The sequence below is a fragment of the Punctularia strigosozonata genome, assembly GCF_000264995.1.
Source record: "Punctularia strigosozonata HHB-11173 SS5 unplaced genomic scaffold PUNSTscaffold_4, whole genome shotgun sequence".
Taxonomy (NCBI): domain Eukaryota; kingdom Fungi; phylum Basidiomycota; class Agaricomycetes; order Corticiales; family Punctulariaceae; genus Punctularia; species Punctularia strigosozonata.
The window spans coordinates 1,654,838-1,680,032 of NW_006767436.1; the positions used below are offsets into that span (position 1 = coordinate 1,654,838).

At 55.2% G+C, this 25,195-nt stretch overlaps 10 protein-coding genes across 10 annotated transcripts; 5 read left to right on the plus strand and 5 right to left on the minus strand.

Annotated features, from left to right (window-relative positions):
* Positions 1 to 4,257: 4,257 nt before the first annotated feature.
* PUNSTDRAFT_125467 (PLP-dependent transferase) lies at positions 4,258 to 6,662 on the minus strand. Its single transcript, XM_007382221.1, has 10 exons — positions 6,460 to 6,662; positions 6,125 to 6,396; positions 5,808 to 6,070; positions 5,708 to 5,756; positions 5,407 to 5,654; positions 5,311 to 5,356; positions 5,085 to 5,256; positions 4,810 to 5,030; positions 4,559 to 4,753; positions 4,258 to 4,500 (listed from the first exon to the last, which is right to left on the minus strand). Exons 1-10 carry the CDS (start codon positions 6,596 to 6,598, stop codon positions 4,435 to 4,437), a joined length of 1,671 nt encoding a protein of 556 aa, XP_007382283.1. The 5' UTR covers positions 6,599 to 6,662; the 3' UTR covers positions 4,258 to 4,434.
* A 536-nt stretch (positions 6,663 to 7,198) lies between these two features.
* On the plus strand, positions 7,199 to 7,693 carry PUNSTDRAFT_18872 (uncharacterized protein; the record flags this gene model as incomplete). The annotated part of the gene is made up of 3 exons (XM_007382222.1): positions 7,199 to 7,229; positions 7,286 to 7,479; positions 7,535 to 7,693. Coding segments are annotated over 3 exons (384 nt in total), but the record flags the coding sequence as incomplete, so codon positions are not given.
* Positions 7,694 to 8,275: 582 nt separating this feature from the next.
* PUNSTDRAFT_51346 (uncharacterized protein) lies at positions 8,276 to 8,767 on the minus strand. Its single transcript, XM_007382223.1, has 2 exons — positions 8,472 to 8,767; positions 8,276 to 8,405 (listed from the first exon to the last, which is right to left on the minus strand). Exons 1-2 carry the CDS (start codon positions 8,599 to 8,601, stop codon positions 8,341 to 8,343), a joined length of 195 nt encoding a protein of 64 aa, XP_007382285.1. The 5' UTR covers positions 8,602 to 8,767; the 3' UTR covers positions 8,276 to 8,340.
* A 598-nt stretch (positions 8,768 to 9,365) lies between these two features.
* PUNSTDRAFT_100548 (uncharacterized protein) lies at positions 9,366 to 10,275 on the plus strand (the record flags this gene model as incomplete). The annotated part of the gene is made up of 3 exons (XM_007382224.1): positions 9,366 to 9,538; positions 9,592 to 9,832; positions 9,886 to 10,275. 3 exons carry the CDS (start codon positions 9,366 to 9,368, stop codon positions 10,219 to 10,221), a joined length of 750 nt encoding a protein of 249 aa, XP_007382286.1. The 3' UTR covers positions 10,222 to 10,275.
* Positions 10,276 to 11,806: 1,531 nt separating this feature from the next.
* On the minus strand, positions 11,807 to 12,664 carry PUNSTDRAFT_112584 (uncharacterized protein; the record flags this gene model as incomplete). Its single annotated transcript, XM_007382225.1, has 3 exons — positions 11,807 to 12,043; positions 12,095 to 12,161; positions 12,222 to 12,664. The coding sequence occupies 3 exons, from the start codon at positions 12,662 to 12,664 to the stop codon at positions 11,807 to 11,809; spliced, it is 747 nt and encodes a 248-aa protein (XP_007382287.1).
* A 1,018-nt stretch (positions 12,665 to 13,682) lies between these two features.
* Positions 13,683 to 14,908, plus strand: PUNSTDRAFT_125469 (uncharacterized protein). The gene is made up of 4 exons (XM_007382226.1): positions 13,683 to 13,999; positions 14,056 to 14,196; positions 14,246 to 14,466; positions 14,517 to 14,908. The coding sequence occupies exons 1-4, from the start codon at positions 13,803 to 13,805 to the stop codon at positions 14,744 to 14,746; spliced, it is 789 nt and encodes a 262-aa protein (XP_007382288.1). The 5' UTR covers positions 13,683 to 13,802; the 3' UTR covers positions 14,747 to 14,908.
* A 589-nt stretch (positions 14,909 to 15,497) lies between these two features.
* PUNSTDRAFT_132850 (uncharacterized protein) lies at positions 15,498 to 17,795 on the plus strand (the record flags this gene model as incomplete). Its single annotated transcript, XM_007382227.1, has 13 exons — positions 15,498 to 15,682; positions 15,732 to 15,823; positions 15,878 to 15,922; positions 15,970 to 16,248; positions 16,302 to 16,329; positions 16,380 to 16,433; positions 16,490 to 16,674; positions 16,727 to 16,909; positions 16,964 to 16,985; positions 17,041 to 17,127; positions 17,178 to 17,202; positions 17,262 to 17,451; positions 17,509 to 17,795. 13 exons carry the CDS (start codon positions 15,498 to 15,500, stop codon positions 17,793 to 17,795), a joined length of 1,662 nt encoding a protein of 553 aa, XP_007382289.1.
* Positions 17,796 to 18,487: 692 nt separating this feature from the next.
* On the plus strand, positions 18,488 to 19,367 carry PUNSTDRAFT_65457 (14-3-3 1 protein; the record flags this gene model as incomplete). The annotated part of the gene is made up of 3 exons (XM_007382228.1): positions 18,488 to 18,554; positions 18,614 to 18,920; positions 18,974 to 19,367. The coding sequence occupies 3 exons, from the start codon at positions 18,488 to 18,490 to the stop codon at positions 19,365 to 19,367; spliced, it is 768 nt and encodes a 255-aa protein (XP_007382290.1).
* A 269-nt stretch (positions 19,368 to 19,636) lies between these two features.
* PUNSTDRAFT_119660 (PGAP1-domain-containing protein) lies at positions 19,637 to 22,955 on the minus strand (the record flags this gene model as incomplete). Its single annotated transcript, XM_007382229.1, has 9 exons — positions 19,637 to 19,808; positions 19,865 to 20,329; positions 20,395 to 20,635; positions 20,695 to 21,180; positions 21,235 to 22,038; positions 22,101 to 22,226; positions 22,287 to 22,451; positions 22,511 to 22,670; positions 22,725 to 22,955. 9 exons carry the CDS (start codon positions 22,953 to 22,955, stop codon positions 19,637 to 19,639), a joined length of 2,850 nt encoding a protein of 949 aa, XP_007382291.1.
* A 23-nt stretch (positions 22,956 to 22,978) lies between these two features.
* PUNSTDRAFT_100556 (DNA glycosylase) lies at positions 22,979 to 24,238 on the minus strand (the record flags this gene model as incomplete). Its single annotated transcript, XM_007382230.1, has 3 exons — positions 22,979 to 23,526; positions 23,572 to 23,802; positions 23,861 to 24,238. 3 exons carry the CDS (start codon positions 24,236 to 24,238, stop codon positions 23,056 to 23,058), a joined length of 1,080 nt encoding a protein of 359 aa, XP_007382292.1. The 3' UTR covers positions 22,979 to 23,055.
* Between the last annotated feature and the right edge of the window lie 957 nt (positions 24,239 to 25,195).

Genomic DNA, 25,195 nt, shown 5'->3' on the forward strand with positions numbered 1-25,195 from the left:
CTGTCCAATAGAGGTTATTCGCAACGCCTGATGGCTGACTTTCGTAGTCAGTCATGCAAGCGAGACGGGACTCCACAGAAATTAATGAGAAGCTGCACTGCAACGGGGCAAGATCACCGCGGATAACTGCGGTCGGGCGCACGTTTCGCCGCTGCAGCAACCGGTGCTCTTTGCAGCAGCAGAAGTGAACGCTGTGGACCTTCTTTGGCCACCAAAAAAATCACGTAGCCTCATGGGCATATAGTCTGCTTTCTGGCGCGTTTTTTTTTGGGGGGGGGCCTTTATACCTGCATTTTTTGTCGCTTTCCGGCTATGAACTCTCCAGAAGGGTTGGCTACAGCTGCCTTCGAAGCGCTCCACAACGGTGGAGCACAGCGGTCTCCGAAGCCCTTTGGCGGTGCTCGAAGGCTGCGGATGGAGGGCAAGAAGCGTGCGGCGTTAGTCGTAGTCAAAGTCGACGACGGCTTTCCGTGCGTTGCGAATAACCTCTAATGCATGTGACTGGAATTCATCAGTCAGGGTCTTCGCTCCGTCCCTGAATGTTACCCTGCTAACGGTTGCATCGTCCGGATCTTGGGTGAGCCGCGGACACGATCTGCATAGGATGTTCAAGGTATACTGGACTGAATCGCGCCAGTCGCCTGGGAGAAATGTTGACAGATACATGTGCATGAAACTCGGGTTTCAAAGCGCGGTGTGCGCAAGGCTGCCGAATACACCCCAGGGAACATGACAGGCAGCGCTGCATGGAGATCCCCGACTGCTATCGTCTGGTACATTCCCGATGGTATGATGGTCATGGTATACAGCCCCGGCAGTGTTATAATCAGCGTTTCGGATAGAGTTAGCGCCCTAGAAATAAGAAAAAGGTGAAGCTGTCGCGGGTTACGGACACTACACGCCATAGGCGAGAATGCTACCGTTGCCTGCCCACCAACCGTCAAGTAACAAGTGACGCTATGAGGGTGATCGACCCCGTGCGCGCAACAACGTCGTGGGGCCGGCTCCTGAGCGAGGTCTAGCGCGCCGAAAGACTGTGCAAATGGAATCGCGAGTGGCGAAAGGCACCTGTGCTCGGGGGGCGTTAGACAAAAGAGGCTTTTGTCAGAATTGGCAATCCCGATTGTTTGCCCGATGTTCGGAGGACATATGACGCAGAAAATCCAGCCTACGGTTCTGGCAGCGGGAATTTTTGCGTCATATTCTTTAGCAGGAGTCGATAGTGCTAGATCCAGCCACAAAGCTCGTTAAGGTAAGGCCAACGGCGGAGTCGCGCGGGCCTTCTGTGACATCTTCCAAGTCTTCGGGAGCCGCACGGGAAACCCAACAGGCCGCGGACTTGGCATCGGTTCGGGAGTAAATCTGCGAGAAACAATAAGACGGGTCAGGCCGACCGTGGGCCGATTATCCAGTCAGGGCGGCCGTGGCGCAAGCACACAGCCAGATGATTGGCAACGAACAGGCGGCTGAATACGCGCCATGAGATTACGGACTGCACATCGACAATGACCGTGAACGGACGACGCGGTGGCTCGAAACAAGATGCCAAAGCATGCTGTGCCCGGACTGAGCGGATGCATCGGATGGACGCATCGAACAGCGTCGCGGGATGCCGCGGATTGTGAAGGCGATCGCGTCCAACGTCTTTCAGTTTCTCCAAGATGCGATAGCGTGATTCTGGTTTTGCTTGGTTGCCGAGCGATAACCTAAATGCTCGCAGCATCAAAACGCGGACGCTACCGGATGGGAGATTTTATAGGTACCCAATAGCGCGTAGCCACGGTGAGGAGCCACTCGGGGCAACTTGTTGACCACCAAGCTCGAAGCTTCCCTAAAAAGCTAGTGCTAGCATATGTTTGGCACTGGGCGGTTGCGTAACTAGAGGTCACAGAAAAGCAGAATGATAGCTACCCAAACAGAGCGTAGATGCATGTGCAGCAGTGCAGAGGCGAGCGTTGTGACATATAAATCCGCTCCGCGGTTGAGAAAAGCACAAAATGGGAGGTGAATCAATGCATGTGCGCGAGCGTGCCGTAGGCACGTGTATGACCTCGGGGAGGCGCGTATACGCTCGTGTACGTAACTCAGACATCCGCACTAGTCGCCACCGCCCAGCTCCTCCGCATCCTAATCCTATTTTGCCGTTGCGCGGCGCCATCGCTGGGAACTCGATGGCCCTGGAGGATCGGCTGGCTGCGACCCGCACTGGCTTCTGATCAACTCTGCCTGGTTGAAACTCATTCATGCGATCACAGCATCGCATTTGGATGCGGCACCGCAGCTAGTATCAAACCACCCATTCGCTTCTATGTATGGAGCTAGAGGCAGCATCTATCTACATCTACTGCACGATTGCGCCCCTATCCGCACGGTGCCTAAAATTCAAATGGGTATGGTCGCAGGCGGTTTTACTGCTAATCCTTTCCTTCCTACCATCGAGGTTTAGGATCGCGTGTTCGTCACACTCCGTGCGGAGCATCATGCTGAGCAGTGGGTCGGTCTGTGTCTGGCACACACCGGCAAGACAATGATGCCGAGCTGTCAGGATTCCGATCCGTTGTTTGTAGCTTCAGGAGCTTCAACGATCATATAAAGTTGCGCGCTGCGCCGTCCAGAGCTGGTACTACGGGACGACAATGTCGATCTCGATTCCCCTACAACTTCTGGCAAAGTGTCAGCTCACGATCCACCAAACCGCGAATGGCGAGCGGCTTGGGCTTGACATGTCTCCTTCCGCGTACAGTCATCTGGCAGCAGACTTGGATGGCTTGACGCTCAACTTCGACTCGGTGTCCGACCATTTTGGCCGCGGTATACAAGTGTCTCTATCGTATACCCAACCGGATGTTCCCTTCCCGAATTCCTTGGACAATGGTAGATCAGCATTCTTTCTGGCGTGTCCGCGACATTCAATCTCCGAGACATATTTACTTAGGCACCACTGGGATTATTCCTTCATTTCTGTCGCCCACTCCAAGTGCATGTTCTCTCGAGTCTCTCACGTTGGATGGATTCAGTCAGCTTCGTGGTGAGATCCCTTCCTCCGCTCAACGATCGTGCTAAACATACAGTAGCGCCCAGCGTATGGCTTGACGACCTTGCAGCATCATTTCTTACCGGGCCTCCAGTCACTCCCCCGTCGTACTTGCCATCCCCAGACTCGGATCACCTCACGGCCAGAAACACCGGCGACACATGCAGCGACGCAAATGCCGGTTTGCAGTTTTCTCCGACCATCACACCGTTCCTAGATATGACAAGCAGCTGCGAAGGCTTAGATATCGGCGGTGAGACCGATTGAGCTAAGCTTGCGAAGGGTCGAGCTGAATTTCTCCTCGCACAGCACGGATGCCTGATAGCGTCGGATGTATACCTCAAAGTGGATCGGATAGTTCCATTCGATCGCCGCGCACAATCGACGCGGCGGCGTTGCAGACCGAAGGTTGGGTATTTGTTCCATGGTGGTGACATTCTGCTCACGACTCTTTCAGGGCCGGGCTATGCCACTCCTTCGCCTGTTCCATCGTTCGCGTCGCATCCTGAGTTTATCCAAGAGCTCCCACCGATCGTGTGCACAGATATCACCGAAGACGGCGAATTCGTCGGTGGCGGACGAAGTGCCGATACGTCCGCACACTCCCATTCGACTATCTCGAGCTCCGAACGATGCGGGAAGCGGAGAACCCGGCGTTACCGATGTCTGAACGCCGGATGCGATCGGCGCTTCATCAGCGAATACACACGCAAGGTCCATATGGACGGGGTTCATAACCCGAAACCGCGCAAGATGCTCGCGTGTTCCATGGGATGCGGGGAGTTATTTGGCCGTAGGCACGATCGGTTGCGCCACGAAGTGGCCCAACACGGGAAGGTGAATGCTCCTGAATCTCAGATCGTTTGAGAACGCATTGGCCTAACCTCCGACTGTGTGGTGACAGGTTTGTGAATTCTTGTGTCAAGACTGCGAGCACTTTTTCTCCTCCGCGAGGATGCTTGCTATACACAAATGCCGAGGCAGGCAACCGGCCCAACCTTAACGATCGCCTCTTGGCCTATCATGCAATGAGTATTTATTTCCTAATGTAAATTCCGTGCATTACGATCGCAGAGCTTTTGTTGTGCAAAGCCCGATCTGGACAGCTTTCATGTATTTGTCGTAACACCCACATGGGTTCCTGAGGATGAACCCGCTTGGGCATCTCAGTCTGCTGTTATGGTGCAGCACAGACACCATCCGATCGCATCTCCGAAACTCGGGGTACTTGTAAGGAGCTTGAAACGGTAAAGCTTGGTTGACAGATGCGGACTCCCGATATTCATCGTCCCGAAACGGGGACCTGAACGGAACTAACGAGTGCTACATATGGTTACATAGGTGAAAGTGGCAGCCATGATAGCACGAGGGTACCAGACGTCTAGTGAAACCCCAGAAACTTAGGCCTGGAAAAAATCACGCATGACGCTCCCCATGATTTTCACTGCCTTGTTCATCACGTCGAACTAGATTCAATACAAAAATCAGGAGCTGTCGATCAGGAGGAGCAAACAACATCCTTACCTGAGCGTTACTGAAGCTAATGCGGTAGTGGCCCACACCCTGACCCGGAGATGCGTCATCCTCACCGTCAGGAGAGAAGAACCAGCCAGGAGAGATCAGGACGCCGGCCTCGGCAAGAGCCGCCCAAAGCTTCATTTCAAGCGACTGCTCTCCCTCGGCGGCCAGCCTTGGGTGACTTGAAAAATCCATCTTCAACTAAGAAAGCGTATCAGGACGGCGGCTCTCATGGACTGACAGATGCGGCCCCGTACCCAGATGAACATCCCAGCGCTGGGCGGGACGAAACTAAAATACCGCCTGCGACCGAAAATCTGTTTCTCATCGGTAGCGGACAAGATCTTGTCCGACGCAGAGTACACGTTGCAGCCGACCCACGCGTTCACGCCGTGGTTTGATGTCCGCGTCAACTGGAATTCGTCCGCTAGACAGTCGATGAAGTGATCGCGACGGGACTTGTACTCCTGTCCGAGTCCTGGTCATGCTAATCAGACGGCGCCGAGCTTTGCGGACGTGTGCGTATACTTGCCACGTAGCCAGCGAATATAACCATCGTACTTCCAGGTCAAGAGCGCCTGAGTAATCAAGCTCTGCCCAAAACCACACGGGCTTTGGGTCGACGTCTCTCCTTGACGTTCCAATCTTTCAGCAAAGACGGGATTGCAAGTGAACCACCCGAGGCGACTACCAGGGGCGATAGTCTGCATCATACTTCAGTTGCGTTACAAAAAGGCAGCGGAATCACCGTCCCGTACCTTGGAGAAGGTCTCGAGCCGAACAACTCGACCTTGCGTGTCGAACCTGGTATGAGCGCTCAGTCTTGCGTGGATCGTAACGAGCAAGTCACACACTTCAGATAGCTAGGCGCCAGACTCGCGACGTATTCTTCCTCCTCCTTGCCCTTCGTGAAGCTAGCTGACTGGAGAACACGCTGTTCCTTGGGGACGTATTCTCCTTCTTGAAGGAAGTAGTAAGGGTCGTCTTCGACAATGATTACGTCTGAGCGGTCTTTAGCATAGTGATAGCCTTCACCGGTATACGACCTACCGAAGTCAACACAGACATCGTAAATGGCCTTCTTACGCGCGGCGCCCATCGTCTACGAGAGTAATTAATTGCACGATCCACTGTCCGGTGTTCAGCGGGACTCACTGCACCGCTCGGGTTCTGGCCTATGGGAACGGTGTACATGACGTGCGGTCTGACCGCCGGTCAGTGCCGACAGGGATAACACCAATAAAAGACACTGCACCTCTTCATTCCTCCGTGAGCCTTCTCGTCCCACTCCGACAGAACTTTGCGCAAGCTGTCCGCTCTCATGCCTTCCCCGTCCATCTCGACAGGTACAGGGATCAATCCCAGAGGCCGCGCGGTTGAGAGCGCCGACGGGTAAGTCCAATCCTCGGTGAGAAAACCTTCGCCCGGATTGCAGAGGGTTTGGACCGCCTTGCACCAACCGTCCGTGTTGCCCGCATGGACAAGGACTGAGTAGTTCTTGTATGCCGGGTCATAGACCTACGACCACCAATGTAAGCATGATGCGATCCGTGCAAAATCGACAAGATATACCTTCTGGGTGAACTCCTTGAGGAACTCCTGAAGCTCCGGGAGACCGGTCGCAGTCCCATACTGCAGAGACTTCGCAAGGTTCAACGGCGTCGCCTTTGAAGGATACTTGGGAATCGTCTGATGCGTCGTCCTCTCTTTGGTCGAGGAGCCGGCTCCAAACAGCCTCCAAAACCATGAAGTGGATGAAGACTCGGACTCCAGTGCGAACGAATCGGGCACCAGAACTTCGCCGCTGATCTCCGAGAACGGGAAGTAAGCGGGGTGCGGCATTCCTGGTCACCATATTCTCAGCATTCGGGCTGACACGTCTAGACACGTGGCGGGAGATGTCTTACCTCCTGCCAGCGCAATGAGGTCCGGGTTGTTGAGGTACTTGGCGAGGCCCTTCAACGGGGAGACCGACCGAGACTTTGCGAGGTCCGAGAGGTGATGCGAGAGGTCGATCGCATCGTGACCGCGCACGTTCTGCTGCATCCTTTCCGATCTCGCAGGGCGACTTGCTGTTCTATGGCGGAGGGAGAAGGGAGCGAGCGGGGGGTGAGAGCGCGGTTGGAGTTATGAGTGAGCATATGTTGTCAGCGTGCCGGTGAGATAAGATTGGCTACACGACGCGTGGGCCTGGATCCGAAAACGGGCGGGCTGATCGCAGCACCTGCGGCTGGGTCAGCGAGCGGCGCAGCGACAGGGCGCGCTCCTGAGTCGTACTTACCAAGGGGCATTGCTGCGTAGGGCGACGGCGAAGGAGAGCACATATGCTATCGGTTTTTGCCTGCAGTCGAGCACACAACATCCCGGATGTCGCCATCACAGGAAGCATCTAATCAGCCGCTGTGAAAAAGATTGATCGTGCGCCGAATCCGGCCAAAATCCGCGCGCTAGGGCCGACGACCCTCCATTCCTTACTGTCATCGACTTACACCATCTTCACTCCCCCCGCAACGTAGGAGGTGGGAAGAGTTGCACGCGGATAGTCAGTCGGCGTCGGGTTGTGTGGTTCGTCCCCGACATGCTCTGGCAACGAAACCCGCTGGAACTGTCCTTAGAAAGCAGGTCGAAGATATGTCGTTTCAGTTTTCGAGGAAGGGCTGCTTCAAGTGCGGTAACCGTGCGTATATGCCCTTCGTCATCCGTCTACCAAGCTCAGTCGCGTCTCCGTATCAGTGGGACACATTGCGGAGAACTGCTCAAGCGAGCAACGTCTCTGCTACAACTGTCGTCAGGCCGGACACGAGTCTTCTGCGTGCCCATCCCCACGGACCGTCTCCGCCAAACAATGCTACTCCTGCGGCGGAGTCGGTCACATCCAGGCCGAGTGCCCTAGCCTCAGAGTGCAGGGAGGAACCCAAAAGTGCTACGTGAGCCCGATTGTACCTCTTAAAGTCGTCGACGGTTGAATATGGAGTACGCCAGAACTGCGGCCGCTTCGGCCACATCGCTCGTGTCTGCCCAGGGGGAGCTGGGGGAGGTGGTTTTGCTTCTCGTATCGCTCCCCCTGGTCGCGGTTTGAACACCTCGACGTTGCCGCCTGTGAAGTGTTATCGCTGCGGCGGCCCAAACCATATGGCTCGGTGTGTCCCACTTGGTGTCTGGAAGATGCGCCGCGCTGATGAGTGCATGTAACGAAGGGACTGTCTCGCCGCCCCAGGAAGTACCGTTGACACGTCCGCTCCCAACCCGAACAGGAGCAAGACCTGTTACAAATGCCAGCAGGAGGGTCACGTACGTCGTGCTAGTTATTATATGTTCACCTCTGACTTCATTCCTTATAGATTGCCCGAGACTGCCCGGAGAACGCTGAATATGCTGTCTAAGGATCTGCTTTCCGCCTGATGCTTGAAGGCTCGTACATCCCGAAGAAGTGTGCACACTGCGCCGAGGCGTTGTTATTTATGTCGAATTCAACCATGAGACCTAGTTCTGCAACAGATCCATTGAACGGTATCGTCGCAGTGAGATGCTTGTCGCGCGCTTATTCGTATGTCGGCATTTAAATAAGGTGCCCCGTGGCGTGGTACGACTCAAGTCAGCTCAAGTCGCGGGAATGCCGTCGTTCCGGTTATTATTGACGTCCCTTGAGCGGCTTTGATCCTGGTAGGTGGCTTTCACGTAATGGATGACTACTCAGTGCTTTCAGGTGCTTTTGTTCCCATGATCGGGACGCTACTCGGTGGTTGTCTCAACTCGGCATCGATGGATGCTTTGAAGCCATCATTCGTCTACGATCGGTAGTCTTCCTCTATGCTCGCAATGTGCACACAGCGGCACGCACGGTGCGGCATCAGTATGTTTCTCCGACAACTCCGTCTATCTGCATCGTCACACCCATTCCGATCACCTTCGCATGCAGCGGCGAACTCTGTCATAAAGGCGCGGAACCAAACGCGACACGTGCGAACCTGATGTAGAGTCGCCGCTTCATCGATGTTCATTGGGCGCTCCGCGCTCTCGAGCTCTGGTCCCTTCCCGAGGCCGGTCATTGGTTCCATCTGGTCGTATCAATTGCTTCCTGCCGTGAGCGTTGGCATGCATCGTAGATGTTGTTCCTATACTCTGGGTTCGTTCAACCCGTTTCCAGTCAGGACCCTGGATTGTGTTCGCCTAGATCCTTTCAGACATTTCGTTCTGCCGTGTCACTTCGGCGTGTGTCATCCTCCCGACCGATGGGTATATAAGTTAGGACGGTCGTCCGCCATCCTCCAGCACACTCCGTCCATGACAGTCCTCACCGATGGTACTCCTTTCCCATCCCGCATGTCGCAGTTGTGCTCACTTTATCGCGTGTTTCTTCGTACAGATGCTCCTCCTTACGTGCTCCCAACTTAAAGGCCCGGCTCCGGCCAATCACGCTCCATCTCTTCTTGTAAGGTTGCACGACAGCCTCGGCTAAGGTCCGTGCAAATCACTCTTCAGTATGCTCCTCACAACCCTCAGACTGGCTTGTTCAGGCCATTGCGTTGCATGTCGCCGATCCTTTCCATCAACCTGTCACGAAGCGGGTGTCGTGAATCACCTGAGGCGGTCTGGACGTGTGGGAGGGGAGGCTCATCCTCGATGTCATGTAATATCGTCTCTTACGCTTATTTACTCCGCACGGGGGAACGAGATTTCAGGCGCTACACTACGCCACATAATATGTACATCGGCTCAATGGACATTTGTATGCTCATCACCGATGTGACTATCGTCGGGCCTGCGAGCGCTTCAACCTGATATAATCACCGTTCGGCGTTTGCCGACGGCCATGATCTTCCACTTGAGCGCTCGTCACGCTCGCCGCCTACCCGACTCTGTACTACCTTTACGTCGCACTTTCATACAATTACCCAAACTTGGCTCGATCTTGTCTCTTGGAAATGACTCGAGTCATGGATCCAAGGGGTTGACGCAGGAATATCACCAACAGAAGATCCTGCCGTACGTTTCAACTAGCTTTCCCTTTCCTCTCCTATATTCATCTGGCGCGCCAGATACACACGACGGCAGCTATACAACATCGTATCTGATGTCTCGTCATACCCGAACTTTGTGCCATTCTGTACGAATGCCCGCATCTTGACGACTTCCCCTATCTTGCAGCCCATGAGTTCGGATAGAGCCCAGCAGCTGCCCGCGCCTTCAGTGATGGAGGCAGAGCTCACTGTTGGCTTCATGTCCCTGAAGGAGAGCTACGTTAGTCGTGTGACATGCGTCCCGCACGATTCTGTTCGGGTGAGATGGACCATTCCCGGGCATTCTTCCTGTCTGAACATAGTGTCCACTAGGCTGAGGCATCATCCAGCACGCCGCTTTTCAAAACACTAGTTACTGAATGGCGCTTCCAACCCGCGCGCTTCCCATCTGCTGGTTCTATCTCTTCCGCCGGCGGTGTATCACAGCGGGCCGACGAGGCTTTTGGCGGAACTTCAGGGACAACAAGAACACCTTTGGACCCAGACGACGACAATGGCCCTACCATGGTCACGCTTGATCTGGCTTATGCTTTCTCCAATCCCTTGCATGCTGCCATATCCGCAAGCTTTTTTGGTCAGGTATCTGCGCTCATGGTAGAGGCGTTCGAGAAGAGGTGCAATGGAATCTACGGTTCGAGGATGTCGTAAAGGACACAGATATAGGAAACGTGTACTCGTCTATCCAGGGATCAGCAGTTCACGATTACCGATGCATCGATGGAAATCAGTTCAAGCGACACCGCAGGGACAACTCCAGGAACCCTCTATGAACATCGCGAATGGGATTGGCTGCAAAGACGACGTGGTCGGCTACGCGAAGTTCGTTGGCTCGTGGTCAAGGAAAGCTAATGTCATCGTTGCGTGCTGTAATCAAGATCATGATGCTTTGAAGCTGGACCGTGTCCACAAACGAACCTTGAGCCGTAAGTCGCCGGCCGCTGTTACGTCCTCAATGCGCCTCGCAGCTTCAAGGTTCGCGCGAGAAGGCGCCTCTTTTTGGTTGTTGATCCATTAGGGGCATTCACGTCCACGAGACGATCACACTCGCCGAACTCACGAGGACGCACTGATTGGGGCTTGGTGAGTGCTTCAGAACGCGGAGCTCCGCTGCATATTCCCTCTTCTTGTTATCGTTGGTCGACGCGTTTCGCAAGCTTCTACCACGTCATGCATCATCTCCGGCACCCTGACGTTGCCCATATCGGACTGATCTGCGGACGACCCTGACCTCCAGCCATGCCGTTTCTGGCTTCGTCAAGCATTACTCGGCGCATGCAGAAGCCTCCTAGAATCGTTGAGACCTAGACTTTCGTCGATGTGCCGCACGGATCCATCGATTGACATGCCTTTCGTTCATCGGATTTCCTCCGCTCCATCCAGTTGACGGCAGCAGACGTATCCCTACATGCCCCAGTGTATCACCGCAGACGCGCACGAAGTTGGACTCAAAGGTGCGCCTGCCTTACCCGCTGCTTTGATGGACCGGCTTTGGCCCATATATAGAATCGGCGAATACACCGAATGAATGCTAACTCACATTGATCGTGGCACAACGTCTTGTTGGTGCCATACATTTTTAGTCGAACGCACTGTTCTCATATTCCAAAAATTATGACAAAGGGTGGCGATCTACGACATCCGGTCATTGCTACAGTGTGTATCAATTATTCGGCGCAGGCTTACCTTTCGTATTGATCGTACCGAACAGCAGCGGTCGAATCTACCGATGGGATGACGAAATTGCTATGGCAAGACGGCGCGAAGCTGAAGGCGACCCCACAGGTACGATCCAGTCGGGAATAAACATCCTAGACTCAACACTCACGATGTCCTAAAACAAGACGGCGGAAGAAGCGCGCAATCTCCGAACACTGACAAGCGTGAGGCCAACGAACGAAATTCCGCGTTCGGCAAGGATTTGACGATCGTGCAAATCACGCAACCCATGCTCCCCGAGGCCTGAACGTCGACAGCCACTTGGATTCGGCGTCTACATCTGGTTACATGATATCGACTGCCTTTGTCACGACGCCCGTCCCCGACTCATTGCGGCGACCTGTGGTGAATCAGTGCTTTTTCGGTTCGCCAGTACATCACGCTTGTTCGGCTTGCGCGCACGCATGTGGTCCATATCCGGGTTCGCATGAACATATGTCGTCATTCAATATAGATTCATAAGTCGAAATTTCTACCACTCGGCTCGTATTAATACATTGGACCGTTGATTACAACCTTAGGACAGTGAGGAGAGGGCGGTCCCGATCATACCTCCGAAAATTCCGTAATTTGCGCCGCTGCTACTTCCCCCAACGTCTCCGAACGGCTTTCCGCTATTCATCAGCATAACTCCGAGTACGATAGGTTCCAGAAGATTGTTCTGCAACGCTTCCCGCGCGATTTGAACGTCCAGGTTGGCACCAGGATCATGCCATATCGCCAGAGGGACACCAGGACGGGCTTGATGAAGGAGCTGCAAACCTGATGAGAGTGCGATATAGAATCACGGAAGATATCTGCGTACCCAGCAAGCACCGTCCGGCTGATCGGCCCAGATGTAACTCTGGCCGTCATGACTGAACGACCGCGAGCTATGAGACAATGGTCAGGTTAACGCAATTCAAAGCGGGGAAACCGTCGACAGTGCTTACGCTTTCGTCTTCTTATCTATTGGCATCCACTCCTTGATCTTCTGCTTATTACCTCGCCATTGCATCACGGGACTGGAGTGATTCCATTCCACTCGAGCGACGGCGTTATGCTGTCCATCAAGGACCGTTGTCTCCTTCTTGCTGCTTTGGAAAGAATAGACGGCGCGCCCGTATGGGTCAACGACTTGCGCGTTAAGCACTGCGGACTTGGCGCCGAAGTTGAAAACCAGGGCTCCAGGAGTACTCTGGGGAGAAGGCTGGCCATACGATAGCTGACCGTGTGGCTGGGATGCGGCGGCACCACCGTAGTCCTGACGCGGAGGGAACCCGGAAGGTTGCGCATAGCCAGCTTGGTTATGGAGCAAAGACGCATGGGGATTCGCATCGGGGTGAGAATAAGAGGGCCAGCCTCCTTGAGATGGTTTCTGGTCGTATCCGTACATGATATGCGTGATTGAAATGAGGAAGTAACTGGAAGACGAGGATGGGCGAGCGTGTTGGGTAGCGCAATGACTTTCTTTCTCACTTATAGACAGTTGTCTGAGACAATCATCAAACCTGTGCAACATGAACCCGAGAACCGTTCTCAAAGCTCTGTAACCTTTGCGACATGACGAGAGCGTACACAGTTGGCGAACATGGCTGTGGGGGAACCATCAACGCCGCGGAGTGGTTAGGTTCCGTTTCGATGGTGACCAGGGTCAATCGGCAGACCCATCGAGCTGTTTCGAGGGTCGTGAGCATCATGATCGTTTGCACGACTGCCGTAGAAGATGGGCTGAGATGGGTCACCGGTACCGCGATCTCTTGGCTCGATATCGCCACAGAGTTTGGCAAGGCGACCCCAGGATGAAGCACGTTGTCTAGCGAGCGTTGCCTCTCGTTGCCCACATGGACTTGTTGCTACTAAGACGTTCATAGCCGGAGAGGCAGTGTAATAGTGTGGCGGATGGATCGATTTGGCTTGGGACTGGCCGTGATGAGGGGTTTCATCATGTTTTAGGCTTTCCTTGGATTACCCACCTCCATGAAGGTTTTGATCCCGTCATACGCGTACGAACTGCGGAGCGCTTGCATTCCAATCGTCGATTGATTTGAAGCAAAGCCCTCGGGAGACTATGAAGCTGCGGTGGAACGGTATACTTGCGAAACGTTTCTGCAGACGAGATGCAGAGAGAATGGAGTCTAGGCGTGCGGAACCTCCTGAACTCGGTGGTACGGGCTTCGCCGGGGGTGCGCTCGGGCCGTCCTTGCACCCTCTATCCGACACAGCAACGGCACGCGACGATCGCTGGCAGCCTTTGTGCATCAACTTCCCGAGTGATGGTTACTTGCACTCCCTCTGATCTCTCGGAATCTCAAGATTGTCGGCGGCCCAGCACGTTGGAACCATATCATCTGCTACCGTCCGGGTGGAGCTTCATATAAAATGGCGTATTTTGCAGACCGTCAAGCCAGCTCCTGGCCTAGAGTTCATCCACTGGTACTGGTACCAATCCGTCTTCGTATTCACCTTCTTCGTTTTTCTCAGGAGTCCACACACTTTCGCCAATTCTCTCGCTTTCACGATCTACATCCAAGATGCACGCTTCTCAGATCGCTCTCGTTCTCTCCATGGCTGCGGCTGCCCTTGCGGCTCCCCTGCCTGAACTCGACGCTCGGGAACCTATCTCTCTCGGCACCGCAGGCAAGGAGCTTGCTAAGGGTTTGGCCACCGGAGGTGGACTTGCTGCCCTGCTCGCGGGTGCTGAACATTTGATCGGAGGCGACTCCACCTCGTACGTCTTCAATCGATCAACCTTTGTTGGTCTATCTAATCCCGGGAATTTATTAGAAAACGCGAGCTGGACGTACGCGACCCTCTGTCACTGGGCGCGGTCGGTAAGGAGCTCGGCAAGGGCTTGGCTACTGGCGGTGGATTGGCCGCTCTGCTCGCTGGAGCAGAGAGCCTCCTTGGTGGTGACTCCTCCAGCTCGTACGTATCGCTTATCATGCTCAATTATCCTTCCTCACGACAATCTCAGTAAGCGCGAGCTCGAGGAGCGCGACCCTCTGAGTGCCGCTGGCCTTGGTTCGGCAATCAAACCTATCCTGGGCAGTTTGGCCGGTGGTTTGACGTCTGCTGGTGTCACCGCCCTCCTGCACAAGGAATTCGGTTCCCGCGAGTTGGCCGAATTGCAGGCCCGTGGTGTCGCCGGTGCTGTCGAAACGGGTCTCAAGGATGTGATCGGCAAGGGCCTCGTCGGTAAGGTCGTGCTTTCGTTTGGTGACTTGTGTGGCTGAAGCTTCCTTTAGGTGGTTTAGGAAGCGCTCTCGGAGGCTTTGGCGTTGGCGAAATCATCGACAAGTTAACGAGCCGTGAACTGGAAGAACTCGTCGCACGCGAGCCTCTTAGCCTTGGCCCCATTGCGAAGGGTGTTATTGGCACCGGCGTTGGTATCGGCGCCAGCACCCTCGCGGACGATGCTTTGGAGAAGCTGAAAGACCTGTTCTCTCGGGAGCTGAGCTTGAACGACCTCGACTAATTCGGTCAATTCTTCCGAGAAACGTGGCGTGACGCGGGTTTGCACATCCAGAATCGAAACGCTGTACAATAGTGGGCTTCCTGTATTGAAAAACGGAATGCGAGCAAGCGATTGGTTTTCCCCAGACTTCTGCTTTCGCCCTTGAATATACTTATAAGCCGCTCCTGTATTGACGCCACGTGAGCGCTCTGACGTGCTCTGATTAACGGGTTCCAGCAGGTCCCAGCTCTGAGTTCGCTGCGAACTAATTCGAGACCCCCTATCTCCACTGAACATGCACCACGCGTTCCATCCGGTTCGCAGGAATCCACTTATCTTCCGTTGCCGTGATAGATACATGTACGCTCTCTACATCGAGAACAAGAAGATGCATTGCTGGTCAAAAGCTGGCTTGCTCCAAGAGAATACGCAAGGTCATACAGTATTTATACCACCGAAGCCAACGATCCATCAGCTGACCATGCAACGGCTGGGACCTTGGAAGGCGGTTGATCCGACATATCTGGTGTTGCACGCGCTACCTATGCGCGTCGGACGCGCAACCAGATCCAACTGCACAGGCTTCTCCTAGTCAAGGACTTCTGCCTATCGACCAACATGTCGTTCTTCCGGGTTGCCACATGGATCCTAGGGCACGCGCTCCTATGGCGATAGCGGCGGACCTCCGCGCAACATTCGCATATATGCGCTACAGACTCGACGTATTAAGACAGGCTTTCCCTCCCGAGCATCGTCTGCAGCTCAGTCGACCATGCTCCTCCTGTGGTTTTCCAAGTTAGGACTGTTGTTGCTCTGCTCGACCTTGGTCGCTGCGAGAACGCGCGATGGTCGTATGAACGGCAATGTGCGGCCCATACCTGGTGTGCCCAGGATCGAGGTTTTGGAAGGACCGGTGACCAGCCGCAATGGAACTACCATTCCTCCGTACAACACGACGTAGGGTCCGACCTTGCTTGATGGAATACGGAATACTCATACGGCGTAGGTATTACTTCCAGCAACTGATTGACCATAACAACCCAAGCGCTGGCACTTTCACCCAGCGTTACTGGCATACATGGGAGTTTTACGAGAAAGGTCAGATTGTTCATTCGTCAACGAGGGCAAAACTGATACCTCGGTCTTCAAAAGGAGGGCCAATTATACTCATGACCCCGTGGGTGTTCATTGACCACCGTATGCCCTTCCGGTCGTATAGACTAACGGAGGTCATAGCGGAGAAGTCGCCGCCGATGGCTATTACGGATATTTGACGAATAGGACCATCAACGGGCTTATCGCGCAGCAAAGTAACGGTGCCACCATCGTTCTCGAGCATCGTTTCTACGGCTTGTCCAACCCCAGACCCGACCTCAGCGTCAAGAGTCTCCAACTGCACACCATTGCCCAAGCCATCCAGGATCTGAAATACTTTGCCGAGAACGTGGACCTGCCCATGCCCGGTGGCAACGCAGTTAAGCCAGACACCACGCCCTGGATTCTAGCTGGCGGTAGCTATGCTGGTGAGATATCCATCCATTCGCTGCCTTGAGTTATATTTTGACGTGCAGGGAAGGCGCTTTGACCAGTTTCACGAAGGCTACGTGAGTGATATGCAAGCTCGGGAGAGGCAATTGCTGATGATCGCGGACAGCATCGACACGTTCTTCATTGGATATGCATCATCTGCTGTGGTACAGAATATCGTGTAAGGACAGTTGCTCTGTGTCGACTGAATTGTATCTGATTTGAGCTCATATCCAGCGATTTCTGGGGTTACTTCGAACCTATCCGACAGAACATGCCGAAGAACTGCAGCGCAGATGTGCAGGCAGCGATAACGCATATCGATAAGGTGCTCACTGCGGGATCGAACAGTTCCATCCAATCGTTAAAGGCCACGTTCGGCTTGGAAGCCGTCAAGCACAACGATGACGCCGCAGGCGCTCGTCAGTGTGCTACTTATTTGCCTTCGGTGTTGTCTAACAGACCCGGCTCTAGTTCGCAATAATCTTTGGGACTGGCAAGCCCTGCAACCCGATTCGGGTCCAGGAACGCAGTTCACTGAGTTCTGCGACGCTTTGGAGGTCAAGAATGGGAAAAATGCACCTGCTTCCGGGTGGGGCACCAGCCATGCTATATCAGCCTGGGGATCATACTTCAAGAACACGTACCTCCCGCTTGGTATGTTCCCTTCTTTGTTCTTGGCGGACACGTTGTTCTCATTCTTCTACCTAGTTTGTGGAGATGATGATAGAGAGTACGTATATTGCATATATATGAAATATCATGCATCACTGACCTTAACCCTGCAGTGACTGCCTGGGCACGTACAACACTAGCCAGTCATACTGGACCGACACCAGTATCAACAACTCGGGACGTTCGTGGCAGTGGATTGTGTGCGTGTTTGTTCATGTGTTGCCATCACAGAAACTAATAGATTCCTCAGTTGCAACGAGGTCGGATTCTTCCAGGTAATCTCGATTTCGCTGCTACTGCAACCCATCTGACCGGTTTATGCGCGTGACGATAGGATAGCGCCCCGGTCGGCACCCCGAGCCTGGTGTCAAGACTGATACAGCCCGCGTATGATTCACGACAGTGCCAACAGATGTTCCCAAAGGCATTCAGAAAGCCACCCGTCCCGAACGTCGCCAAGACCAATGCACTTTACAAGGGGTGGAATGTCACGGAACCCAGATTGTTCTTTGCCACCGGTAGTCGTGAGTCTCGTGATGTTCTGGTGCGGGTATCACGCGGACTGACATTCATGTTGCTAGGCGACCCATGGAGGGAGGCGACGAAGTCCGCAGACAACACGGACTTCAAGAGCACAACTGCGCAGCCGATCGCCGAGAGCGATGGCTTCCATTGCTCCGATTTGTTGACTTCCGAGGGGCAGGCGGATGCTACTATAGCCGCTGTGCAACAAAAGGCCCTGGCCAGCATCAAGGTCTGGCTCACCGAGTGGCCGAGCCACAAAAAGGGTAAACGGGACGCAGTCTCTCCCAAAGCGGCCAGCAGCAAACCCATCAATGCCTGGATGAAGAGCTTCGGCTCAGCATAATACCATGACTGTTGAGTGCGCCTTGAAGCTGCTTCCTTCCGGTGTATATAATATAGACTTGCTGTCGTAACCTGGAATTAGTCTTTCGAAAAGTTGAAGCATTGTTACAAGGACGCGGTGCGGGCGCGACGGAAGTTGGTATCTAAAAGTGATTCCCGTGGGCTGAGGGCTTCTTGTCTTCCTTTCGGGGCGCAGCAGCCTGGATTCGACCGGAGCAAGGCTGTGATAGGAAATTCTTGTAACTCATATACGATCGGGCTTCAGCAGTATGCGCAGAAGGGTGGGTGGATGTGTATTAGCCGGCATGAATGAGTGCAACAGCCATCCTGGCCACGTCCCACGTCTCGCGGGATCGATATCGAAATCGCGGTCTCGCGACCAATGTTTCTAACGGGAAGTGGCCGTGACCGTAACATCTGTGACGCGGAGTGGCCTGGTCACATGATAACCCTCAACCCACGTCACAAACGCTATAATTGCAGCGATAAATCGCCTCTTACTCCTTCAACCACAACCAAGTCGCTCAGTCAATCCCACCACCTGTGAGCAGTCCGTCATCCGTGCTGTCCGTGGCTCTGAGCTCAATCTATTCTTCCCGTCGTAGCTTCCCCATCCCCCCACCATCTTCTACAGTCAGTGGCTGGTCGTATTCGGTCTACGTGCGCGTCGCTGACGCGTCGTTTCCTTCTCAGATGACCCAATCTCGTGAGGACTCTGTCTACCTTGCCAAGCTCGCCGAGCAGGCTGAGCGCTATGAGGGTTGGTCGCACTGTCAATCCATCCGATCGCATACTTCATCCTTACGCGCCACGTCACAGAGATGGTCGAGAACATGAAGCGCGTTGCTTCGTCGGACCAGGAGCTCACCGTGGAAGAGCGCAATCTCCTCTCCGTCGCGTACAAGAACGTGATTGGCGCCCGTCGGGCGTCGTGGCGCATCGTTTCTTCGATCGAGCAGAAGGAGGAGTCGAAGGGCAATGAGGCGCAGGTTCAGATGATTAAGGGCTACAGAGAAAAGATCGAGAGCGAGCTCGCCAAGATCTGCGAGGATATACTTGCCGTGCTCGACAAGCACCTCATCCCCTCCGCTGCCACCGGCGAGTCCAAGGTGTTCTACCACAAGATGTACGTCATCTTCGATCTCGGGTACATTTCACTTTTCTCACGCATATATTTAGGATGGGTGATTATCACCGTTACCTCGCCGAGTTCGCTACCGGCGACAAGCGGAAGGAGAGCGCTGACAAGTCGCTGGAGGCTTACAAGGCCGCTTCCGACGTTGCCGTCACTGAGCTGCCGCCGACACACCCCATCCGTCTCGGTCTCGCGCTGAACTTCTCGGTTTTCTACTACGAGATCCTCAACAGCCCCGACCGTGCCTGCCATCTCGCCAAGCAGGCGTTCGACGATGCGATCGCCGAGCTCGACACTCTCTCAGAGGAGAGCTACAAGGATTCGACGCTCATCATGCAGCTCCTCCGTGACAACCTCACCCTCTGGACTTCGGATATGCAGGAGTCCGACAAGCCCGTAGACAAGGAAGACAACGCTGAGCCCGCGGACGAGTCTTAAATGGCCGTCGTCTTTCTGCTCGCTTACCTTACGCAATCACCTGGCTCGCCAGTGTGTAGTCAATCGGGTTCTGCTGTCGTTCTTTTCGCATTTTTATCAAGCATTGTGGCGCCCCCCTCTCCATCTGCGTCATCCCTTCACTGTGCAATATGCATCCATGATTGAACTTGTCTTATTCGTACTTTGTGCACATCTTGAGCGGTGTTCATCGCAGTGAATACAGGCAAACGACAATTCTAGCGTGATGCACGTGTGGTGAGGACTGGGCACTACCTGAAATATGAAACCCCACCCCAGTATCGAGGACCGATACGTATGGTTACTAGTGCGCCAATGGCGACACCGGTGGCGTCGAAGATGGTGTATGTATGCCGCGGACCCCACACGAAAGCAACCAAGGACACAAATATAAGAGTGATGCGTAACGATATTGGCTCCCTTCTTTTGGGGTATGTTGTTAAGTAATGCCATGACGTTGAAAACGAGGTCGGACTCACGACTGCCGGGGGAGTAGTATACCACTCGTCCAGCTAGCAAAATCCACGAGTACGAGGAAAGGTGCGACGAGCAGTGGATTATGATCTCCGTCAAAGGGTGTTGTCCAACCGGCTGTCAACAGCGTGCGGACCCACACCGCGAGCACGGGTGCCGTGAGCGGCAGCAGCCACGTAAGGAACAGCAGAATATGCATATCCATGTTGTGGCGATCGGCTCCGGACCATGGACTACGATCGTTCGCACAGGCTTCGGGTTTGTTGTCTTCCTGGGGAGATCCCTCGGAAGTCGTGCGGGAGGACTGTGCAATCGCTACGGCGTTGCGTCGGGATGTTGCAGAGGTATAAAGATGAATGCACCAAGCACCGAGGAAGGCGACTTGCCACGGGACCAGCAGAAATATGAGCAGCAGTATGAGCAGCATAGAGAAGACAGTTCTGCGATGGACCGTCGTGTCTGCCTGTCGCCTGGGACGTGATAAATACGTGTCTGCGGGCAGACGTGCTATTCCTTGACTTGCCTTCCTAGCCACTTGCTAAGGAGCCGCAAGGGAAGCATAAGGATTATGAGCAACGCGTAGCTGAGGCATACCAAGCCGCTTGCTGTCGCGAGAAGTAGTGGCGCGATGGGGGTGAAAAATATCTCACCGCCAGTGCCAATGTATAGGCTCGCCGGGAGAGGAAGATGTGCCAGGAGTAGCGAAGCGAGGAGCAACGCGGGAAGCGGCCGTTGAGCGAAGGAGGACAATGACGCAGCGAGCGAAGGCACCCGAACTAGAGATGGTTCATCAGACCACATCGACGCGACGTTGAGAAAGCAGTCCGTCACTCACGACCGGCCTCTGCAGCACCCAGCGCCTGAAACAGGAGTATCGAGGCCACACCGACGGACCAGCACACCAGCGCAGGCCAATGCCGCGATCCCCACCTCCCCAGCGTACTCCACTGATCTATCTTGATTTCCACGGCAGCGACGCCGCAATCGGACTTCGAAACTGAGTGGATCGTTAGTTCAATGCCGCGAGCGCCGGCTGACGACGCGATGTACGGTCCAGAAATGTGTGTGTGCAGTAGAACTGGGTGTTGTAGCGTAAGCGGCGAGAGTGGGTGATAGTGTGTCTCCACATTGGCGCCTCCGGACGTATGCGTAAGGAGCGGCGATAAGAAACTTTGTGAGCATTTCTCCCGTGTAAAAGTGGGTTGCATGATAGGGGTGAGGCGATACACGAGGAGAACGTTCGCCAGGAGGTTCGGCAGATGAATACGCGTGCGAAGGGCGGTAGGATCGACATTTACCAACGTCTTGCCGATAGCTAGATCTAACGCGAGTGGTTAGCGTCGCGAACCGGGTTTCCCTAAACGGCGGCACTGACCGAAAGTTCCGGCGTCGTTCAACAGGGCGTCGCCGGGTTCAAACCCGGCAGCCACCCACCCTCGCCCGTCCGCTCCTTGCACTCTAAGCGCCACCCATCCATTCGGAGCGGCAGTGACATCTGCTTCAAAGTATACGACGCCCTCACTCTCATCTGAACCCTCTCCAGGCACAGGGAATTTCTTCCCTGGAACTGGACTCGGCAGCAGCCGATGCTGGAATGGCGCGATACGTTCGCATTCCTTGCCATCTTCCGGTACGGAGGAAGAGCCGGCACAGTAGTAGACCGTCACCTGCAGCGCATTCGCGTTCTGCGGAGCGACTGGTGGGATGGCGCCCGAAACATACATGACGAGATTCATCCTCCGGTTGTTGTTTTCGTCAGCTCTGGGGATTGTGATAAGCCAAATCCGCTCTTTGAACCCGTTAGGGCCCACGAGCACAAGAGGCATGCTCGCAGGGAGCACCTCCGAACGCGAGAGATCGAGCGTAAGCGAGGCCGGAATGTCGTCGGTGACGGCTGATGGCACACGACCGTCATCGAGCCATGCATCGAGAGCCGCTGCAGGAACTGGCGCATGAGCTAGCTCGAGGGCGGCGCGCGCGACGCGCCAGCGGACCTGATGGCACCATACCATCTCCCGGTGACCGACGCCTGTCCACGCGCCCGCAAGTCCGGATGCAAATACCGTTTTGCGATACGGTGTTGTGAGTGAAGAGCGTGAAGATGGGAGAATACATGATTCGGACGGGATCATCATGTCCGTAGCGCCGCCGCAGAGGCTCAGGATGGGCGTGCTCGATTCTGAAAGGGGACAGAGGAAACTGAGCACGGATGAAGATGCAGGTAAGAAGAGTACTGCGTACCTGCTAGAATCTTTGCATTAGTGCGGTATATAGAATCAATGCGACGGTCAAACCGAGCGGGGGGGAGGGTGTGGGGTGTGGACATAGTGATCACCGCAGAAATGTTTGCGGCGGCGATCGGGGAGTCTGCGGAGTTCAGACATTGAGTATTCCGTGCGTCAAGTATCGAGGCATACTGGGCTGCACCTAGGAGAGATACGGCGGCGATGCCGCCCATGGAGTGCCCGAGGATCGTTAGGTGGGTGTTGGGCGGGTAGAGCGACAGGATGTAGCGCACGGCATCCGCGGCGTAGGATGTCTGTGACTCGAGCGTTGTTCCATGGAATGCGGACAAGTCTTCGTTGTATTCGACTGTATAGCAGGACATGTGAGCGCGATGTATGTGGAATCGGCGGTCAGATGGAGGTCACCAGCGAAGAAGTCGAGGTCTCTAACATTGCGCGCGGCGAACTCAGGCGCAACAATGTAGGGTGAGGAGAAGTATTGTCGGGTCGCCGATGACGCTATGGATCTGACTTGGTGCGACGAGCCAGCGTTTCCTGGTATGAAGAGCACGGGTGATCCGTGTAGCTTTACAGTGATCTTCCTCAGTCCCGGTAAGGATCACGACCGCACAGTACGAACCTCATCTTCCCAACCTACTTCTCTGTAGAGCCAGAGCGAGTATCGTCTGGCGAGCGTCGGCCGCGTCCAGCGGTGGTCAAAGCCGGTCTGGAGCAGGTAGGACGGGGACATCCATGACATGCGGCATCCTTGCGCGGAGAGCGAGAGCGGGGTTGTTGAAGCCGACAGGTAGACCACCAGAATGAAGAGCAGAGAGCAGAGTCCGAGCAGCAGCGGCCTCGGGTAGATCATGTAAGGAGTCATTGTACTTGTGAGCACCGTCGGCTCGGGCAACGGCACTGACGCGATCATGTGATACGCGTAAATCGGAACAGAATGTAAGATGTAAGATCTAATACTCCTCCGTCTTGATCCTCTTCCTCGATCGGGGTCGTGTTTCCGCTCCCTCCTCCTTCAGAATGTCTACTACGCCATCCTCCACTTTCACTTTGGCGTCCTGCCCACCCTCCTCCTCCTCCGGTTCCCATCCCCTCTCCCTGATCCACCTTCGCAAAACACATTCGACTTTGCCCCCTCCACTCGGCCCCGCTTTGCACGCTGGACACACCCTACCATGCTTCACGAAACCACAGTGTAGCCCATATTTGAGCTCTCCCGGGATACGCGCGTCCAGGTGGGCTTGGGCCAACACTCGATCGCTCTTCGCAGGCACCCAGCCCAGCATCTTAGACAGGCGGAACACGTGCGTGTCGACTGCGAATGAAGGACGTTCGAGGCAGAAGAGGAGGACGCATGACGCGGTCTTAGGGCCGACGCCGTCGTACGAAACTAGCTCGTGCATGATCTCGTCATCCGAGAGTGCCTTTCCCGCCGAGGCAGGCAGGGTATCTCCGTCCTCTTGCTTGACTGATTTTGACGGTCTGGAGGCCAGATGTTGTAGAGAGTAATCTCCATGCCGCGCTTTGATTTCTTTTAGCAGATTTTGAATGACGCCGGCCTTCTTGTTCGCGAGTCCGCCGTGCCGGATAGCATCCACGACGCGCTCGCGTGGGGCGTCGGCAATGGCGGCAAAATTGTTACGCCCAAAAGCAGCATCAAGGGAACGTTTGGCGCCGGTGGAGTTCTTGGAGGATGTGTTCTGGGAGAGGATCGTGCCTGCGACCCCCAGAGTGAGCATCGTGAAGGGTAGCGTGTACGTGGCGAGACATGCCTATAAGACTTTCGATTACGTTCGGTACGCCGCCGCAAGTCCCGGCGGCGTTGTTCTTCTCGTCTGCTTTCCTCTTCTTCGTGGCCAGCTCGGGGAACTGGCTCAAGAGCAGGCGGTGTACTTCGTGCGCTTCGATTGGCGTAGGCCGCGCAAAGTCGGGAAAGGGCGAGGTAGAGGCATACGTCGCTAGCAGTTGCAGTTTCTTTGATTTGTGTGGGCTCTCGGCAGAGGAGGAAGTGGCTTCGAGTTTGACCTTGGACGAGGATGGGCGGCGCGAACTCGGCGGGGGCGGGGTGAGAGGGGACAGTGAGCGGCGAAGACGATCTGGAGAGGGTGTGCGGGTGCGCTTGAGTGCGGCTGGCATCGCGGAGGGTGCGTGGGCCTCACCGTCGGCGTCGTCCAGAGATTGCTGCGTTATGAATGAACTGAGGAGGGGTCAGAGTCGATGCCCTGAAGGGATCGGGCCAGCAAGCCCTAGGCTGGGGTTACAGTCCCTTTCGATGCTTATGACGTTGTCCGCGCTTTCTTCCCCGTCCCCTGGCTGTCCTCGACGGCGTCGAAAATCCAAATAATCCATCCCAGACAATTCCTGAGGACGCGTTCGAGACGATCCGCAGTCTATCCGTAGGAAAACCGAGGAGATCGCCCGACGACAACACCCCTGGCTCTGGGCGGCTCATCATACACCCCACACCGGGGCACACCGTCTCTACTCTCTCTGACCGCGCCTTCGTCGTCGTCACCCACGACGAGAACGACGCATCAGACGACATTCAGACATCCTTCTTGCCTTGCCGATCATGTCCTCTCCCCCCCAGAACGGTGACCTGCCTCAGTCCACGTCGCCGGTGCCCATCCCGTCCCGCTCGGACTCGCCCATCCGCCGCCGGACAGACTCACCCGTCCGCCTCCGCACCGAGTCGCCCATCCATCGCCGCCGTAGTACGAGTACCGTGCACAATGACACCGCCATCGACCTCTCCGCGTCCTCTTCAACATCCCGCCCCCGTCTCTCGCCCACCCTCACTCGCTCTTTCAATCCCAACGATCCCGATGCTCGCGAACGTCAGCGCACGCTTGATGTCGACATGGCCATGCATATGGCCCGTGCTCGCTCTCAAACCGTCTCGTCTCCTACTACCGCCCCCGCCGCCACCGGCGTAGGCCCCGTCGTTTCACCTTTTCACCATGTGCAGCCCGACCCGTCCCCGATGCAAATGCCTCTACCGCTGCATCCGCCCAGCCGCGAGCTGCCATCCTTCACCGCCGCGCACATGGACATCCCTGGTTTCTCCGAACAGGAGGAACGCGAGTTCGATGC